General features: G+C 42.4%; 1 protein-coding gene across 3 annotated transcripts in view; it reads right to left on the reverse strand.

Annotated features, from left to right (window-relative positions):
* Nucleotides 1–429: 429 nt before the first annotated feature.
* The window catches only part of grik2 (glutamate receptor, ionotropic, kainate 2), a 285,837-nt gene continuing 264,977 nt past the window's right edge, over nt 430–21,289 (reverse strand). For 2 of the 3 annotated variants that reach the window (XM_077206044.1, XM_077206033.1), the window contains 2 exons: nt 15,382–15,632; nt 430–1,638 (listed from right to left, as the gene is read on the reverse strand). In XM_077206044.1, coding sequence (XP_077062159.1) covers nt 1,474–1,638; nt 15,382–15,632 — 416 coding nt within the window. In that variant the 3' untranslated portion in view covers nt 430–1,473. Of the gene's footprint in view, nt 1,639–12,717; nt 15,049–15,381; nt 15,633–21,289 lie in introns of those variants that run through there. The other variant, XM_077206055.1, reaches the window with a different exon arrangement.

Genomic DNA, 21,289 nt, shown 5'->3' on the forward strand with positions numbered 1-21,289 from the left:
TTATAGTTGCTGTGACCATCATAGAGAGAGAGAGAGAGAGAGAGAGAGAGAGAGAGAGAGAGAAAGAGAGAGAGAGAGAAAAGAAACATTCGTAAACCAAACAATACATGTTTGAATAAATATTTCGCAATTTGTTGGAGGAATTTATCCAAATTTTGGAGAGTTTTTCAAGTGAAGCTCATGAAATGTAATATTTTATAAGCAGGTGATATTACACCTCAAGTAAAAAAAAAAAAAAAATCAATACCAACATGTATCATAGCATAAATGAAATCAATCCTATTTTAGGGACATTACATTAATTTATTCTTTGTGATATTATTGTCATGACAGTTAAAACATTTACCTCTTTTTTACTACAATGCAAAAAAGAAAACTCACTACTACAATATATATATATATATATATATATATATATATATATATATATTTTTCATTTTTTTATTATTTGTTATCACTAATTTTACTGTCTTTAATGCTGACTTGCATTATTTATTCTGTAATGAGAACCACTAATCAGCATAATGTAAATTACAAAAAGGGGGTTTGTGTAAAACAACAAAAGAAAAATCAATAGGGTTTCACTTTGCAGATATAATTTACGTCTTATTTTCTAATGCGATTTTGCTTCTCCAATAAAAGTATCTTATTTTAAGAATGTTTACTGATTGCTATTTTAAGTTGGTTTATACTGAACAAAAACTGACTTTTCTATGCTAATCTGAACAGAAATTGCTTAATTGTGCAATATGCTTAATATGTTTATCCAATGGTCCTGAAAAAATGCATTTTTCAAAATAGATTCTATATTTTTGTGTGTTTAGACTTTAGGTTGAAGTGTGTTTTGGGCCTGGCGTGTTTTTGTGAGATTCATCATTAGTCGTCGTGACGCTCCGCAGGGGGCCTGGAAATGCCAACAAATGAGAGTGGTATATTGCCTGTTGCTCTGTCCTGCTTCCATTGCTTGTGTGTGTGTGTGTCTGAGAAACCTGTTGAATGATTTCAGTGATATTGCTGTGGCGCTCAGGAAACAGTCCTGAGGACCGTTTCAGAGTAGCTCCTAAAAGTAGCACAGGTACCGTATGTATTCAAATCTTCAGTATTTATCAGGACGCGTCTCCTCCTTCTTTTTTAAAGGACTCGACTGATCTCTGTGGACAGCCAAGAGCATCATCAAACCAAAAATAATATGAACACAATGAGCAGACAAACCTCCCTCCATCACACTCCTCTAGCTGTGTGTATTTCCTGCTAAAAGTCTTTGCTCTGGTGGTGATCTGGAGCCACGAGGGAACTCAAATTTTGCCCAGATTCAAGTTATTTCCACAGGAAATATGTTTCAGTTTCTGCTGTTGTTTTCAATAACTAATTGTTTGAAATGACATTTAAGATCCTTTATAGAAAACCGACTTCCTCCCCGCCCCAGATTTCTCCCCGTCTCCAGGCTCAGGAAAGAGCCAGCTGGTGTTCGTTTTAAGCCATGGTCTCTTTGCCTGGCAGTCTCCGGTCATTAAAGGTGTGCATGTTGATGACTTCATCAGTTTTGACCATGACGGGTGGCTGAGGCTTGTGTTTGAGCCGGCGCTGGCACTTGAGGGAAACCCGCAGCTCGTCCACCATGGCACTGCAGAAGGATCTCTGCGCACACAGAAGAACACAGATGACTGGATGTTCCTTCACGTCTAACACACAAACACACATCCCGGAGAGGTGGAGGACAGTGGGGTCGGTGGGGTGATGGATAGCAGGGGTGAAAGGTGGAAATGGAGACGGGATGGGATGATTGTGCTGGTGTCCGTGCGGATGCACAACATAACAAAAGCCATTTCTCCGTGGCAGATTTCCCCCTCCTGTCAGGGTGCTGCATGATTTATTGATGCATATTATTTTCCTTCAGATTCAAGTCCTGTATGGTCGTATGGCTAATTAAACACACGTGCCACACAGACACACACACACCTCTCCAAACAAGAAACAAATGGTGGTGTTTTCAGCTGTATAGCGGTGAAGCAAGCAAATGTGTGATTGTCCTCCTGCAATTAAGCTTGGTAAATTATTAACCTTCACATTATTCAACACTCTCACCCTTTATAGAGCCTTATGACTTATTCAGATTTGTTTGGAAATGAATAAGAGCAACAATAAGTATAGAATAAACACTAATACACGAAAAAGTAAAAGTGCAGTTTGTGCTATGAATAATTTCCTCTTGCTGCTCACTACACTTTGTGCTTTTGTGAACGATCTGACTTCATTTACAGCGTTTGTGAGTGACGTGAAGATATGAAATAGTGCTTTCAATCAGTGTTCTTACCCAATGATCTGCTTTCTTCATATCGACATCCTCCACAATAGCCAACAACAGAACATTAGCAACTAACAAACTTTGATGTTTAAAATTCAGCCACACATACGAGATTCTGGGTTAAACATGAGTTATGCTCTGTGTACAGCATCATGTTGTTGATTTTACCACAGGAAATAATATTGACTCTTCTCTCATTTGCACTAATGGAAGTCTATGGGGAGTCTATGAAGTCTAATAGTATACCACAGGAATACAAAAAATGAAAATAGTTGAATGTATTCTCAGGAATTTTAAGATAAATCAGATATAATTATATATATATATATTTGATACTTCAATTAAAAATAAGTTTGAAGGCTATGAAAGAACAACCTTTAAACAGTAAAATTTTACTTTGGATCCAACAACATGGTCAGAAAGTTGTGAATAAGTCAAAGACAAATTAATAAGTACAGTCAGCAGAATATCTGTTGGGGAGCATTAAAATAAAGTGTTAACAGATTTTAAGCAGTTCAAACTACATTAAACTGAAATTCAGCAGCAGAAATCAGAGGTGGAGGAAAATTAAATGAAATAAAATGTGCAAAAAAAGGAAAACGAAAAGCAGAAACATTAGAGTAATCTTTTTATTTAAACATTAATTTATTTGTGTCTTTGTGTATGTGTATGTGTATATGTATGTGATTGTGTATTTATATATGTATATGTATGTGTATATGTATATGTATGTGTTTGTGTATGTGTATATGTATGTGATTGTGTATGTATATATGTATGTGTATGTGTATATGTATATGTATGTGTATGTGTATGTGTATGTCTATATGTATGTGTATGTGTATGTGTATATGTATGTGTATGTGTATGTGTATGTGTATATGTATATGTATGTGTATGTGTATGTGTATATGTATATGTATGTGTATATGTATATGTATGTGTATGTGTATATGTATATGTATGTGTATGTGTATATGTATGTGTATGTGTATGTGTATATGTATGTGTATGTGTATGTGTATATGTATATATATGTGTATGTGTATGTGTATGTGTATGTGTATGTGATCTATATTTGAGCATACACTATCAAAATAAAGATGCATTGAACAAATATTCATAAACTCCATAAATAAGCCATGGGCAATTCTACAAAATATTTTGTCGTTTTCATGCAATACTTGTCATATTTACTAAAACAATATACCATTCTGATGTTGAACCTGTGAACTTTTATTAACAATGTAAATTATTTTATCTAGACGTAAATAAATCTGTTTTTGAGTTCCGCTGGTGGAGGGAAAAAACGCAGGAAATCTACATCACATTATGTTAGAACCATTTATACATTTTTATCTAAAGCTATACGATTTTTGGTCGGACTGTTGGCTCTTTCCTAATCTTACAAAATAGAGGCAATTATAAAATGCAAATTTGTGGGGGAATGTGCTGCTGAGGAGAAAGAAGCAACTCCATGTGATGTTTCTTTCTTCTGGAGAAGAGTATAGAAGAAGAAAAAATGGAACAAAAGACAGCAGCTCAAGTCTTCTACAAAAAAACTTTAATTGCCTCTATCATTTTTCACTTGCAAGATATGATACCTGATTTACATGCTTCAAGCGTGTGTTTGCATTCTATAGCATTGCTATAACACTGACAAAATCAATAATCAATCTTGTGTTTTCATACACTCTGTTTGACACAACATGCTTAATAAATTCTAAATTGTTAACACACTTTACAATAAGGTTGTTTTAGTTAATGCTGGTTAATGGATTAACTAACAAGCTAACAATGAGCAATAGCTACATAAGACATTGTTGTAGTATTTATGTTAACATTAAATTGTGGAAAATGCAACTGTTCATTGTTCATGTTAGCTCAGGTCCATTAAATAATAATATTTTTTTTATGTTAACGACATATGATTAAATATTGAAATTAACACCAACAAAGATGAACTAATGTAGTTAACTAATATTAACAAATGGAACCTTATTGTAAAGTGTACCATGTGTTGTAATACATACATTTGGGCCAATGATCAGTCTAAAAGCTGTTTTCAACCTTTACAGATTCAGGGACCTTTGAACCCAGACTCGCAGCCAAGGGACCCTCAAAATAAACAAAATACATTTTCTAACGTGTAATAACTCTTATTACGAACATTATTTACACCAGTGTCGCAAGACCATTTTGAGTGTGTCGCGGAGTGTGTACTTAAAGAAACAACGACAACAACAAAAATGAAATTCTAAATGACTGCTAGCTCATACAGACAAAAACTAGTTTGGGACTGCTATTTAAGAACCTTACCTTATACTGTTTATTTATCTGTGTGATTTTCTTACAAATTATGTGTATGTTAAGTAAAGTAGAACTTGTTTGAGTGTCAATCATTTTTGATAAATAAAATGGTTACACTTTATTTTACAGTACATGCACTTACATGTACTTACAGTGTACTTACCTAAGAAAGGACTGGTTAATATAAGGTTAAGGTTAGGTTTAGGGGTAGGTTCAGGGTGTGTACCTAGTTATTACATAGCTATTGTAATAGCTATAATAAATACATAATATGTACATGGGGAAAGTACTGTAAAATAAAGTGCTACCAATAAAATTCCTAGAAATTTGTGTCGCGGCTTAATTACCATGGGAAAATGTGGGGCCCATGGCCAAACCAGTTGAGAACCACTGATTTACACAACATATAACATATTCAAATTGTTAGACATTTCCTGAACCATATGTCTTTTTCTTTTTCTATGTCCCCACAGACTTACTTGGCCATTTGGCTTATCAGGTCAATGTAATCATTAAACAAGGATCAGGCAGCAAAGTAACGCATTGACAGAATATTTGTGAATGTCGATACGATGGCTTACAGCAAACAAACAAAAGCACTTATGAGATTGATACAATGAATCCGAGATGAGTATAAAAGACACTTCTTCCACTGAGAGTGAATAAACGGAGCTGTGCTTTTTGGGACTCAATACTGAAGCTGGCAGGTTGATTCTGTCATTGTAGTTGAATAAAAACAGCTTAAGACAGTACTAGGTTATCCATGATTAGGGTGCAAATTTTGAATGCTTCAAACAAAGACCTCTTTAAAAAATAACCAAACTTAGACCATCTCGGTGTCCACTGTGCAGTTTGCTCGGCATGTGCAATGAGAACACAGTGTGGCAGGTGCATTTTATTTTGGTATTCGCAAATTATGAATATTTTTGCCCGTTACTGGCTTCCATACTAAAGTAATTATGATATGCAATAGGATGAGATGTTGGGTTGTTTAAACCCATGTTTTGGTCAAATGTGGACAAACCCAACCATTGGTTTACAATTTTAAATTAAATTTTGAGCCCAACGTTTGGGTTTGTACAAATCTGACTCAAACATGGGTTGAAACAACCCAGCATTTTGTGCCTGTGGTCACATTTCTGCAAAACGCGCCCTTATTGTAACGCATCTGAAGTATGAATGAAACTAATCCAATCCTGATTGGTGTTGCGTCATGACGTAACGTGACAGCATACACGGAAGCTACAAAGGGACGCCGGCACATAACAGAGATAGCTTCTGCAATGAAGCAAGTTGCTCCCAGGCAGGGGAAGGGCTGGTGAAGGGACGCAGTTCTTGTTCCCTTTCGAGGGAAATCGAACTGTGTCGAATGACACTTTGGGGGAACGAGTACCCACTATGCCACAATGTGCCCTGCCTGTCCTAGTGTGAAGCTGCTCACAGGCACACTTAGGACGAGAGTGCCAGGCGTAGACGCGATGTCCAGACTGTAAAACCTAATAAAGGTATGAGGGGTGGCCCATCCTGCTGCATCGCAGACCTCCTGGATCGGGGCCCTCAAGAGGAGGGCTCTAGAGGATGCCATGCCTCTGGTTGAATGAGCCCTCACGGCCAAAGGTGAAGGCAAATTGCGCACCTGGTAGGCCATAGAAATAGCTTGGATAATCCAGTTGCTGATGGTCTGCTTGGAAGCGGGAAGCTCCTTCTTGGGTGACTCGAAACACACCAGCAACTGGTCTGACTTCCGCCATGAAGAGGACCTCTGAATATATAATTTAAGAGCTCTGACAGGGCAGAGCAGATGAAGTCTCTCCTCATCCGCCGTCACCTGAGATGGAGGATGAAAAGCCTGAAGAACCGTAGGCCGTGCCACATTAGATGTCACCTTAGGCAAATAGCCCAGCCTGGGATGTAAGATGGCTTTAACACTCTGAGGTCTAAGGGGTTTTTGGGGTCCTTGAGGTGTTCTGACATGCTCTTACATTTGTGCTTTTTTCAGTTATTTATAAACATGTTAATGGCAAAGGTGTAAATTCACTCTATATAGCACAAACGGGGCTACCGTAATATGTGAGCAACATGTATGTACATGTTTGTATTTTTTAGAGAATAATATTTATGTGTGGTTATTGAAAAAACTAAAACTTAAAGTGTCTGAAATAAAGCCACAAAACACATACTAAATATGTGTCCACAAGACTTTTGACTAATGAGTGTTGTTGCCTAGAATTTTTGCTTCAAAATGATCTGAAAATCATCATGCCTAATCATTTACACAAAACAATACATTGATTTAAATGTTATAAGACACCTTTTGTTTGGAAAGGCAATATGCGTGGAGGCATGTTCACACCTGAGAAGACAAAGGCCGGATAATGTGCCACATACATAATGAGCTGCATAATAATTAGCCCTTTCACACAGGTGTGTCACAGGATCCCAAAGAATGCAAGGACAAAAGAAATTATCTATATATACATATTTTACAATTAGAAATTGTAACCAATTACAAATAGGTTACAATTACAACAACAATTTTAATTTTAACAATATTTCAAGTGCATTTCTTAGTAAAAAGTATACATTTAATCATACGTATTAAAAAAGGTAAGGATTCATTCGTTTGAATATTGGAACAAACACTATAATAACATCTTAGTTGATAATTCAATATACCTACTTTATTTTTGACAAAACATCATACTATAGTATATTTAACTATGAGCAGAAATTGGTGAACAAAAGCGTACCTATTTATTGTGGCAGTAGTCTTTTTTTACAGTCAAAACTTTATAATCTATCCAAAACTAATCACAAAATCTTGTCTAAACATTCATATTTAGTCTGTAACATAGTGTATGATATGTTAGCATATACATGTGAATTTGCAGTTTGTTGCTTATACAGACATTTTATGTCAACATATTTCAGTCTATTTTTACTCATCTTAGTAGGCTATAGCAATATAGTTTGGATGTGTTCATGTAAACATAGTGTTTACTAATGTAGGTGCGAGAGTGAATGAACAGACACGCGCTGTATAACTGTAGTAAACAACAACGGCCTGTGCCGTTCATTCATCATTTAGCCTACACACAGACACGTAATTCATATTTAAACAGTCTTTTTGCGGTTTACAGTCAGACACTATTCAATAACGCGATTAGAACAAAGCACTTAAGAATAAATGACTTACTACATCAGCTGGATCCGTTGCTCCTCGAAATGAAACTACCAGCACTTCTGGTACAATTTCCAGGGTTATTAGATAGTATTATTGCTCACAGCGTAGGGATACGCTGTGTACACAGCTGTAGTAAGATACTTACTAAACTTGATCTGTTTTATAATCCAGCTGGTGGGCGTTGGTATGTTTGAATGGCTTGCCTTAGATCATTTGCGTTTGAATACCGCGCACTCTCCGTGGGCGTGGCACGTTAACGTGTAATCAGGTATAATGAGCTGGAAAGAAAAAGACTGACATCTCTCTCTTTTCATACAGATTACATAAACTGAGAATAATTGTTTTTTAATATAAATTAATTAATTTAAAAGAAGAGAGTTCAAGCTTCATTATGGAAAAACACTCGTGCCTGTATGACAAGTATTCGCGGAATTGCAGTTAATTTCCGGACGCGTTTCAGAATGGACTTAACTGACAGAGAGAAGGCAGAACGCACATCATGTTTGTTTTTCTTTATTTGGCGAAAAGCACAAGACTATGTTTTTATTGTTAGTATCCACAAAAAAATAGACACTTATCAGGATCTAATGATGTACAACACTTAATATGTAAGATCAAAATCAACAGAGTATTTTGAGTTTCTTTTACACTGATAAGAAAAAAAGCGAGACTATCGCGCCCGCGCAATAGTCGACGTTAGAGGGTTAATGTCGCCTGGAGCAAACTCCAGGCCCCCATGTAGAGAGCGCCTGGAGATCTCCTACCCTCCTCAGAGAAGTAATGAACAACAGAAAAACCTCCTTTAGGGAAAGGTTCTTGGCCTCAGCCGACTCCAGTGGTTCGAAGGGGGCCTCAGTCAAACCTTCGAGAACCACTGCCAGGTCCCATGTGGGAACCCTGGTACGAGCTGCAGGCCTCATCCTCCAAGCCCCACGGAGGAAACGTGCGACCAACTGCTGTCTCCCCAGAGGCCCAACACCCAGAGGAGTGTGGAAAGCCGTAATGGCAGCCATCTACACCTTGAGTGTGGACGGGGTAAGACAAGCTGAAAAGCGATCTTGGAGGAACTCCAGAACTGAAGCCACTGGGCAGTTAACTGGATCCACCTCACGCTCTCTACACCAAGTGGTAAAGACATTCCATTTTAAGCCGTACAATCCCTCGTGGAGGGAGCTCTAGAGCTGAGTATGGTCTCCACTACTCCAGCTGATAGGCCAGCCTCTAGGTACTGTGCCCCCTCAGGGGCCAGACACACAGTTTCCATAACTCGGGCCGAGGGTGAAATATTGAGCCCTCTGCCTGTGTCAGCAGGTCCCTCCTGAGGGGAATCTCCCACGGAGGGCCATCTAGGAGCAATATAATGTCTGAGAACCATACTCGGGCCGGCCACAACGCGGCTACCAGCAGTAGATTGATCCCGTCGCGACGGACCCTCGCTAGATCTCCCGGGAGCAGACCGATCGGGGAAAATGCATACAGACGCAGCCTCGGCCACGTCTGCACCATGGCATCCAACCCTAGCGAGGAGAACCACAGTGGACAGTGGGTCGTCTCTCTAGACGCGATTAGGTCCACTTCCACTGGGCCGAACCTCTGAGATATCCATTCCCCGGGCCTCAACCCCTGTCTCAACAGGATGTCTGCTCCCTGATTTTGACTCCCTGGGATGTATGTTGCTCTTGGAGATAACAGTTTCCCCTGGAACCACAGGAGGATCTGATGCGCCAGTCTGCATAGAGGGCGAGACCTCAGACCCCCCTGATGGTTTATATAGGCCACTACCGACATATTGTCTGACCTCACAAGGACATGATGACCTTTGAGGTCCGGCAGGAAGCTCCTCAGAGCTCGGCACACCGCCAACATCTCCAGGCAGTTTATGTGCCAGGAGGAATGATGGTCCTGCCATAGGCCTGACTTAAAGCGGCCGTCCATGGCCGCGCCCCAGCCCGTGAGGGAGGCGTCTGTCGAAACGTTTTTCCGACGACATGACGCTCCCAATACTGGACCTTGGGACAGAAACCAAGCTTTTTTCCACATAGATGGGGAACGAAGGCATCTGCGTGTTACCCTGATCATGCGGAATGGGTTCCCCCTCGAGGAGAACCCCTTGGTTTTCAACCACCACTGGAGGGCCCTCTTGTGCAGCAGGCCGAATGGAATAATGTTGGACGCTGCCGCCATGAGCCCTAACGCTCTCTGAAAATGTTTCACAGTGATGGCTTGGCCTAGCTTTATCCTGGACACTGTGGCCAGAATGGAGTCGATTCGTGCAGGAGACAATCGTGCCCGCATCGTCACGAGTCCCACACCAGTCCCAGGAACGTGGTTCTCTGGGCTGGTTTCAACACGCTCTTTTTCGTGTTGAGTCTCAACCCCAGGCATTGGACGTGGGCGAGGACGACATCTCAATGCCAAACCACCAGCTCTTGTGACTGGGCCAGAATTAGCCAGTCGTCGATATAATTGTGCACCCCGATGTCCTGGAGCCTCAGCGGTGCTAGAGCTGCATCCATACATTTGGTAAATGTGCGAGGGGAGAGAGCTAGGCCGGGGCGGACACTGTGGCGCGCATTCGCTGAAAACCGATGTGTCCCGAAGCGCACTTGACGCTGGATACAAACATCGATTTCCTGAGGGCTCCGTGGAGTAGCGATTCTCGCTCGTCCTTCCACGGGGGGGATAGCCCTACTATTTTTGTCTCGTTTTCGATACCCTGAAGCGGAGGACCGGCAGGGAAAAATCGAAAAACTATTTTTGATGTGCAGAAGGAACGCTGCATGGCCTCAAGCCTGTGGGGCAGATAGAGCAGCGTGCGTTCGCTGCTCATCATTTTAATTCCTCAGAATTAAATGCAGCCATAAACACTATGAGTGAAACATGGTCTGAATGGTAGGCAGCATTAAAATATCTAACTTCCTTAAAGTTAGATAATATTTCATCATTTTAATTTCTTAAAATGAAATGCAGCCATAATTACCAGACAATACTGTTTTGTGTTATAAGATCTCGTAATCTACAAGCTGCCTCGGCAAACGCGAGATTGGAGTCGTTACAATATATTTGGCTTTCATCCCTCAAGAAGAAAGTCAACAGGTGCGTGGCTGAAACAGCCACAGTGCACGGATATACGTGTTGAGATATTTCTCAATGAACAGTTGCCAGCACCCTCAGGAGCTGACTGTGAATGCCTCGCACCCAAACAGAATTATTTCACAGATTGCGTGTGTCCCTTTCATTGCAGACCCGTACTCTACGTGCTGTCACGGCAAACGCGAGATCCAAGTCGTTCACAATATATTTGGTTTTCATCTCTCAAGAAGAAAATTAACGGGCGCGAGGCTGAAACACCCGAAAACGCACGGCTGTGCGTGTCGAGATATTTCTCAATAAACACAGCCAGCACCCTCAGGAGCTGACTGTTCATGCCTCGCACACACACAGAATCTTTGTTGCAAAGTAAACCCGTAATCTACGCGCTGCCTCGGCAAACGTGAGATCCGAGCCACTGATTCTGTATTGCAATGTACGACCTTTAATCTACGCGCTGCCTCGACAACGCAAGATCAAGTCACAGAATCTTTATTGCAGAGTAGACCCGTAATCAACACGCTGCCTCGGCAAATGCGAGATCCGAGCCACTATAGATTCTGTATTGCAATGCAGACCTTTAATATACGCGCTGCCTCGACAACGCGAGATCAAGTCACAGAATCTTTATTGCAGAGTAGACCCTTAATCAACACGCTGCCTCGGCAAAACCGAGATCCTAGCCACTATAGATTCTATATTGCAATGCAAACCTTTATTTAGGACAATTCTTATGGGACAAACAACACCAAATAGGACAGACAGTTTGACAAAGAGCGCTTGCTGAAGGGCAAAAAGCTAACTCTGTTATGTCCCTTTGTAGCTTCCGTGTATGCCTTCACATGTTATGTCATGACGCAACACCAATCAGGATTGGATTAGTTTCATTCATACTTCAGATGCGTTACGCTAAGGGCTTGAGCTCTTTTATCATGACTCGTGCTTCACATCACAAGTGCACTGCTGTAACAGGTGAGCTTACTACAGTTTACTTCATCAGAAATATGGAGCTTATTATGGGATGGAAACTTCAAAATGTATTAGTTTACAAATCATGCACTATGGCACCTTTATCTGAGGTCAGAGTCTAAAGAGCTTTCAGGTCATAACACAGTATTGTGCAAGGAACCACACCAAAATAAGTCTTCATTAACCGATATTCTGCCCTGTAATTATTTTATGTGTGAAAAGGAATAAAAGGTTGGTGTTTTACTGTCAGTAGTGTTCATTCAGCTGGATACAGCTGAAATTTGTATGTATTGGTACGTGTTTGGAGTTTTTTGCAAAAATGTAGGTTGATGGACTTTTTTCCAATGAGCCTGTGTTTCCTATTTCGCTGGTGATTACAGAATAGCGACTATTCTAACTAATTTATTGACTGCAAAACACTATTGTAAAAATAAACATTGACAATTAAATGCTTCTTTCAGTCACATGAAAAAAATTAAGGCTTGGTGGAGAAAGTGGAGAAATTATGACAAATATATTATAATTGATTAATACAATTCGGTCTCACTTTATATTAGGTGTCTTTAACTACTGTGTACTAACATTTAAATTAATCATTTGATACAATGCACTTACTCCCGACATACAAGATTTTACATTGTACTTATATTTTTGAAAAATACCTGCATGTAATTACAGCTGTAATAATTTCTATAAATACACTGTTGACCTTTCCCTTACACCTTAATTTAGTGCATAGTAGTTAAAGACACAGGACAGTGCTAATGCAAAGGGAACTAGATGCTTGTTTTCGTCCACTCAAGTGGCATTTGGTTATTTTACTGAAGACTCAATTGTTTGACAAAGTTGGGCCCCCAAATCGAGTTTAAAATTTATTTATTTGTTTTAGATTACTTAAACAAGTGACATAAATGAATAAAGAAAAAGATCAGACCGCATGGATGACAAAGTAACTACATCATCAAATGTAATTTCCTGTGAAGTTAATAATAATAGAACATTAAAATGACATAAAATCATTACTAACCAATAATTAAATATAAGAAATATGTACTATCAAGCAAACCTATATAATAGGCAGCGTTGGTCCTGGAGTGCCGCTGTCCTGCAGAGTTTAGCTCCAAAAAAAACCTCACCTGCCTGTAGCCTTAGTAATCCTGAAGACATTGATCAGCTGGTTCAAGTGTGTTTGATTAGAGTTGGAACCAGGGCTGGCCCAAGGCATAAGCAAACTAAGGGTGTACTCACACTAGGCACGGTTGCCATGAACCGGGCCCGAGTACGATTGTCCCCCCTCCCCACTCCCCCTATGGCCTGCACTCAAATAGGGTTTCAGCATTCGTGCCGGAGCACGCTTACGTCATTATTGTGCGACGGTTTCGGGATAAACAAGAAGAGCGGCGCTCTCTGAACACAATGGAGTCCATCGCTCTGTTTTCTTTTTGGATAATTTTGTGTCGTTTGGTCCACGGTGATCCAAAGCCCTCTCACAGCCTGTTGTTAAACAGATGTGTCGCCTTAGTGGCGTGAAAATTTTCACGTAATCGTGCTGCTCGTATGAGGAGGTTTGCAAGGTACCAGCTGAAGTGCAGCAAGGACTTTGCAGCTTTGATTACGGACTACAGCTCCCGTGCATCACGCGTCCTGTTCCGTGCTCCAGCACGGTCAGCGCTCACACTGTATGCGAACCGCGCCCGAGTCCAACTGAACCGTGCTCTGGCCCACCTCTTCCAAGCGGGCCAGGGCCGGGTAATCGAGCCGCACCCGGGCACGGTTCGGAGCACTCACACTAGTCAAACGAACTGCGCTTTGGTGGTCAAACGCACTCGGGCACGGTTCAAACTGGCTAGTGTGAGTACACCCTAAGCGGCTGCCCAATCGAGTTTAAAATGTATTTATTTGTTTTAGATGACTTAAACAAGTGACATAAATGAATGAATGAATATGAATGAATGAATAATTCAAGACAAGAAAATTCTGATTTCATGATCAATATACCTGCCAACAACTGCTGCTGTGTCTGCCAGCGTTTAAGTCATGCACATAATCTAGACACATCACGAGTGCATAGACAACTCGTGCGCAACTGCGCATAGTCACAGTACCGGTTTAAGTTGGAGAAAATAGCCGCAGGAGAACTTAACCTTCTAGGTGTAAGGGTAGCAGTTTGAATAAATAATAAACATAGCAGTTTGAACTCTTCTCCACTTTATTATACCACACATCAGATCACTAACTCCAAAAACCCGCGACACTCCAGTACCAAGTGCGCACAACCCCTTCCTATCTACGGCAAGCCCAGAGGGGAAAAATAGATTGCATACACACATACAAGGAGGGCCAGTACATCATTACCGGTATTATAGTATACAATAATAATAATAATAAAAAAGATTTTGAGGACAGTTACACTGTATTGAGACAGTTGAGAAATAATAATATTTTTACAGTTTTCAACAGTAATTGTCATTGTTGAACCCTTGCTCTTATTATGTTTCTGATTTCTCAGTTTTGTCATTATTTTAGCAAATAATTTGAGACAGTTTGTTTTAAGAAGTTTCAAAGAGTTAGTAAAAGAGTAAAGTAAAAGTTACAACTTTTTTATTTAAGTAGGCATCTATTTTTTATTAGGTATTTATTTTGTATTAATATATAACCTCACTGTATTCATTTATAATGTATCATTATTGCGTGACATTTGTGTCAATAATCGTCAAGCACAGATGACTTCGAGTAGTGAGAGGGGGCCCCCAAATCAAATTCTGCTTAGGGCCCCCAAAAGGCTCGGACCGGCTCTGGTTGGAACTAAACTCTGCAGGACAGCGGCCCTCTAGGACCAATGTTGCCTTTCCAAGATCTAGTGAGTGAAATCAGAGCTCATGTGTAGAGTTTAAATTGTCAATAAATTATGTAAGAGTCACTATGTACTTAAACATCATATTTGTGATGGAAGAAGGACAAATAGTGAGAGAACTGGAGTTCATTCATTTCCAAGCAGTTATTTTTCTACCTCATTATGGACTGTAAACTTCAAGCATTTACTGTTTCAGTAGATCAAGTATTCGAGTGAAGTGGATAAGGGAAAGAACAACACATCTGTTGAGGTGAGATGACAAGTAAAGCCCAAACCCTTCTGTCTTCAGAGACTTACATCAAGAAGGACTGTTTGCTCTCCAGAAACAGGCTCTGTCTGTAAAATATTACCAGTGAAATATACCTCACGCTTTGCTCTCAATACCACAACATTAAAGCTCATTTTAGACAGAATTAATATCGTTTGTATTGATCTGTAACAGACACATTCATACTCAGAGGCATCAGTTGGACTCATCTGACTGGCTGCCTTATATTACCAACAATACCCTCGCTGATGAAACACAAAATTGCAAAACCCATTTCTCGTGATTATATGTGATTTGTTATCTCTAAAGGGGTGTGCATAATAACCCTAGACTCTTTTAAGTATATCCAAACAGATTACAAATGTTCATTGATGTCCAGAATTGTGAAAGTGTTGCTTTACCTTTTCCAGCTGAGCGTTTTGTTTGGACTTATAGAGAAACTCCCCAACTGCCACAAACACAGAGAGGACGAGTCCCGCAGCCAACACTATGAAAATGCCCCCGATGTTCTGGACACCCAGCGCACTGGCCTCTTTGTTCTCCTCCTCAGGACAGCCGTTTCCTCGCCACCACTTCTCTTTCATCATGTGCAGCTTCCCTTCTTCCTGAAGCTGCAGGATTGCGATGGTGATCTTATCTCGGTACGGGGACCCTGAAAGGTCAGAAAGGGGAAACTGATTTAATAAACGTGCTGAGAATTAGTTCTGCTTAAAATAAAGGTAATTCTGACTTTTTAACTCGCAATTCTGACTTTTTTTCTCACAATTGCGAGTTTACATCTAGCAATTCTGAATCTTTATCTCAAAATAGTGTGATATAAAGTCAGAATTGTGTGTTATAAAGTCAGAATTGCTTGTCATTAAGTCAGAAGGCTTAGAGAATACACATATGACTCGGAGGGATGCATATGGAGAATACTGGGGTGTCCAGTCTCAGGTGGAATATTTCAACCCCAGGGGTGGCAAGGTGGCTTGCCAAGGGAAAGACACATGCTCAGAGAGGCTTACAGTGGAAATACACATGTGGGGGTTGCCCGAGGACCATGCACACGGGAGGCACCTAGCCGACGCACAGGCAATAGACACTGGCGCCGACGTCAGGAGTGCTGGAGGAACTCAGGGCTTTCGGATAAACTCACCTGAGGAGATATCGCACGTATCCAGTCCATGGAGTGGAATGGCGAGCAAGCGAAGACACCTGAGGGGTCCAGTACTAGCTGGTTGAAGCGAGTACATGAGAGGACACTGGCTCCACTCGGAGATTGTAGAATCTGGCGAATTTGTTCGGTGTCGCCCAGCCTGCAGCTCTGCAGATGTCTGTTAGCGAGGCGCCATGCGCTAGAGCCCAAGAGGACGCCACACTCCGGGTGCAGTCACGCCAAGAGGGCACGGTCGACCTTGCTGCTGGAATGCCAAAGCAATGGCGTCCACTATCCAGTGAGACAACCTTTGCTTGGAGAGAGCCTTTCCCTTCAGCTTCCCACCATAACAGACAAAGAGCTGGTCTGAGGTCCTGAAACACTGCGTCCTGTCTACATAGGCGCGGAGAGAGCGTACTGGACAGAGCAGTGCCAAGGCTGGGTCTGCCTCCTCCAGGAGCAGCGCTTTCAGGTTCACCACCTGGTCCCGGAAGGGAGTGGTAGGAACCTTGGGCACATATCGGACATCTCCGGGGATCTTCTAGGTGAGAAGAGCACCAGTTGACGAAGAGGTTCCACTTCAACGCATAGATGTGTCTCGTGGACGACGCTCTAGCGGAAGTTATGGTAGCCACCACCGCTGGTGGTAGGGTACTCAATCCTGCCTTGTCCCGTCCAGGAGCCACACGTGGAGGTTCCAGAGATCAGGACGAGGGTGCCACAGGGACCCGTCCCTGAGAAAGTAGGTCCTTCTTCAGGGGAATCGGCCAAGGAGGTACTGTCGCGAGGAGTACGAGTTCGGAGAACCAGGTCTGGGTGGGCCAGTACGGCGCGACCAGAAATACCTGCTTCTCGTCCTCCCTGACCTTGCGCAAGAAGGCAGGGTCTGCGCAAGAAGGCTCACTGGGGGAAACGCATATTTGCGGCCCCACGGCCAGCTGTGCGCCAGTGCATCCGTGCCGAGCGTGCCCTCGGTCAGGGAATAATACAGGGCGCAATGGGTCGAGTCGTGAGAGGCAAACAGATCTATCGGTGCGTCCCCGATCTAGTCCCAAATCAGCTGAACCGACTGGGGATGGAGTCGCCAATCTCTCGGGAGGGGCTGAAGCCGTAAGAGCTCGTCGGCTGCACAGTTCCGGGCTCCGGGGATATAAATGGCATGAAGCAACCTCAGATGCTTATGACTCCATATGAGGAGGTGGCGGGCGAGTTGCGACACACGGCGAGAGCGTAGAGCACCTTGACGGTTGATGTATGCTACAGTGGCGGTATTGTCTGAACGAACTAGTACGTGTTGATTCTTGAGCACGACCCGGAAGTGGGCAGAGCAAGACGTACAGCCAGCAACTCGAGGCAATTGACGTGCAGAAGGCGCTGGGGTCCTGTCCAGGAGCCCGCGGCAGCACGTCCATGGCACATGGCGGCCCAGCCCGTGGTGGAGGCATCTGCCGTTACGACAACATGCCGAGAAGCTCGTTCCAGGGGCACTCCGGCCCGTAGAAAACTGAGGTTCGACCACGGGGAGAAGGTCTGACGGCAGGTCGGAGTAACTGGTACTCGGAGGGTGCCGTGTTGCCATACCCACCTCGGGACTCGGTCGCGAAGCCAAAGCGGTCTCTTATGAAGCAATCCGAGCGGCGTTGCCACGGCTGCAGATGCCATATGCCCCAGGAGCCTTTGAAAAGGTTTCAGTGGAACCGCACTCTTGCCCTCAAACTGTCTCAGGCAAGTCAGCAGTGACTGCACGCGCTCGCTCGTAAGCTGCGCTTTTTACATGGTGACCGAGTCGATTTCCATACCGAGAAAAAGAGATCCTCTGCACGGGGCAAAGTTTGCTCTTTTCCCAGTTGACCCGAAGGCCCAGACGGGCTAGGTGCCGGAGCACTAGGTCCCTATGTTCGCAAACCTGGTCTCGAGAGTGAGCTAGGATCAGCCAGTCGTCGAGATTCAGGATGCAAACCCTGTGTTCCCGTAGGGGAACAAGGGCTGCCTTGACGACCTTCGTGAAGACGCGAGGAGACAGGGCTAGCCCAAATGGGAGGACCGCGTACTGAAATGCCTGCCCCTCGAAAGCAAACCGTAGGAACGGTCTGTGTCGAGGGAGAATGGAGACCTGAAAGTAGGCATCCTTCAGGTCGAAACCAATCCTGGGGCCGCACACATTCGAAAATGCGTTTGGCCGTGAGCATCTTGAACGGCAGCCTGTGAAGGGAGCGGTTCAGAACGCGCAGGTCCAGGATTGGCCGTAACCCACCAGTTTTCTTCGGGACAAAGAAGTACGGGCTGTAGAAGCCAGACCTCATTTCGGCTGGAGGGACAGTCTCGATCGCACCCTTCGCCAGGAGCTACCATCCCTGAAGCGGGGAGGAGACCGCGCAAACTGAATCGTGTAGCTGAGCCTGATCGTCCACGCGACCCAGTGGGACAGGTTGGGAAGCTCTAGCCAGGCTCCCAAGAACTGTACCAGCGGGGTCATACGAACCACAGACTTCCCACCGGTGGTGCAGCAAGGCGGAACCTGGGGGTGAGCAGCGGGGAGTGGAAAACAAAGGATTCTCCCCCGGCCCTCCACCGGGGGAAGGTGTGGTCCTGCTACCATCTCTTGAGAAGTGACCATCATCCCTGAGCAGCCCGTCTCAAAAGCGCCGCTTGGCCCGGCGTTTAGCGGGGGGCGGGGCAGGAGTGGGCTGTGGCTTCAAGAAAGCTTCAAGCCCAGAAGTTTCCAAGAAACACAGCAGTAATGACTTTATGAACTTCTTCACTTATAAGATTGATATTATTAGGGACAAAATTTGAACTACGCAACCGTCTACTACAGCATCACATCAGGGAGTGCATTATAGTCTCCCCGAGGTAAAATTTGATTCATTTGTTGCCATAGGAGAGGAAGAATTTTGCAAACTCGTTAATTCATCTAAATCGACAATATGTATGTTAGACCCTATACCGACTAAACTACTGAAAGAGATGCTTCCAGAAGTCATAGATCCTCTTCTTAACATCATTAATTCATCTTTGTCTCTAGGATACGTACCAAAAACCTTTAAGCTGGCTATGATTAAACCGCTTGTTAAAAAAACGCAACTTGATCCTACAGAATTAGTCAATTAAAGGCCGATCTCAAATCTACCTTTTCTGTCAAAGATACTAGAAAAGGCAGTATCCTCACAACTGTGTTCCTTTCTTAAAAGAAATGGTATCTGCGAGGATTTCCAGTCAGGATTTAGACCGCACCATAGTACTGAGACTGCTCTCATTAGAGTCACAAATGTTTTGCTCTTATCATCCGATCGTGGTTGTATCTCTCTATTAGTGTTACTTGATCTTAGTGCTGCATTTGACACCATTGACCACAACATTCTCTTAAATAGACTAGAAAACTATGTTGGCATTAGTGGAATTGCATTAGCATGGTTTAAATCATATTTATCTGACCGCTATCAGTTTGTAGCAGTAAATGAAGAGATGACTTATCGATCACAAGTTCAGTATGGCATACCACAAGGCTCAGTACTAGGACCGCTGCTGTTCACTCTGTACATGCTACCTTTAGGAGATATCATTAGGAAACATGGAAATTAGCTTTCACTGTTATGCTGATGATACTCAGCTCTATATTTCTTCCAAACCTAACGAAACTCACCAATTCACAAAATTATCGGAATGCATAGTTGATATCAAAAATTGGATGACTAGTAATTTCCTACTACTAAATTCTGAAAAAACAGAGATTCTAATTATTGGGCAAAAAACTTCCACACGTAATAACCTAGAATACCTAGAACACTTGATGGCTGCTCTGTTAAGTCTTCGTCGTCAATTAGGAACCTGGGTGTGCTCTTTGATACCAATCTTTCATTTGAAAGTCACGTGTCTAGTGTCTGTAAAACCGCATTTTTCCATCTTAAAAATATATCTAAATTACGTCATATGCTCTCATTGACAAATGCGGAACAACTAGTTCATGCGTCATGACATCAAGGCTAGATTATTGTAATGCTCTACTGGGTGGTTGCCCTGCACGCTTAATAAACAAACTACAGCTAGTTCAAAACGCAGCCGCTAGAGTTCTTACCAGAACCAGGAAGTACGACCATATTAGCCCGGTTCTGTCAACACTGCATTGGCTCCCTATTAAACATCGTATAAATTTTAAAATATTGCTGATTACTTACAAAGCACTAAATGGTTTAGCTCCCCAGTACTTGAGCGAGCTCTAAACGCATTATAGTCCTTCACGTCTATTGCGATCTCAAAACTCCGGCCAGTTGATAATACCTAAAATATATAAATCGACTGCTGGCGGTAGATCCTTTTCCTATTTAGCACCAAAACTTTGGAACAATCTTCCTAACATTGTCCGGGAAGCAGACACAGTCTGTCAGTTCAAAGCTAGACTAAAAACACATCTCTTTGACCTAGCATTCACATAACACTCTATAGACTTCTATAATTCAATATTAGGCTGCTTAGATTAGGTCAGCCGGAACTGGGAACACTTCCCTCAAATCCTGATGTACTCGTTACATCATAAGAAGAATGGCATCTACGCTAATTTTAGTGTCTTTGTTTATCCCAAGGTTTTCCCGCAGCCTGCTGGATCCAGGCCGTTTCCAGATCTGACGAAGGACTTTCGCCTGGACCTGATGACAATGCAGTGCTGAAGTGCCAACTAGCCTCTCCCTGTGGAGGATCCCTATACCACTCTACAGATAAAGCGTTGTGGAATTTTTCGGTTCGCGTACCTACCCAAAGTGATAAGATAAAATAAAAATTCTGCATCAAAATTTATAGACAAGTAGTTTGTTTAGGCATGGTTTGTAAGGAATTACAAACCTGCGCACATATATTCAAACGCACATAACTATAGAATCAATTCTTAATGCGCATGTGAACGCCATCAGCGTCTATCACATGTTCACGTTTAAAGTCTGTTTAGAGAGAACGGTGTCGTCTTAGCGGCCCCTAATTTAATAACAAATGATCATTTAGACGGAAGTGAATCAATCAAAACTAACTTTAGCTGGAAAAAACATTTTTCAAGAGCCACTATAAAACCAAACCAATCTCTTTTACCTTAAATTATATGTTTATCTCTGTAAAGCTGCTTTGAAACAATCTACATTGTTAAAAGCGCTATATAAATGAGGATGACTTGACTTTACTGGCAT

Source organism: Siphateles boraxobius, unplaced genomic scaffold (genome assembly GCF_051911475.1).
Source record: "Siphateles boraxobius isolate OS27281-9 unplaced genomic scaffold, OSU_SipBor_1 12, whole genome shotgun sequence".
NCBI classification, from domain to species: domain Eukaryota; kingdom Metazoa; phylum Chordata; class Actinopteri; order Cypriniformes; family Leuciscidae; genus Siphateles; species Siphateles boraxobius.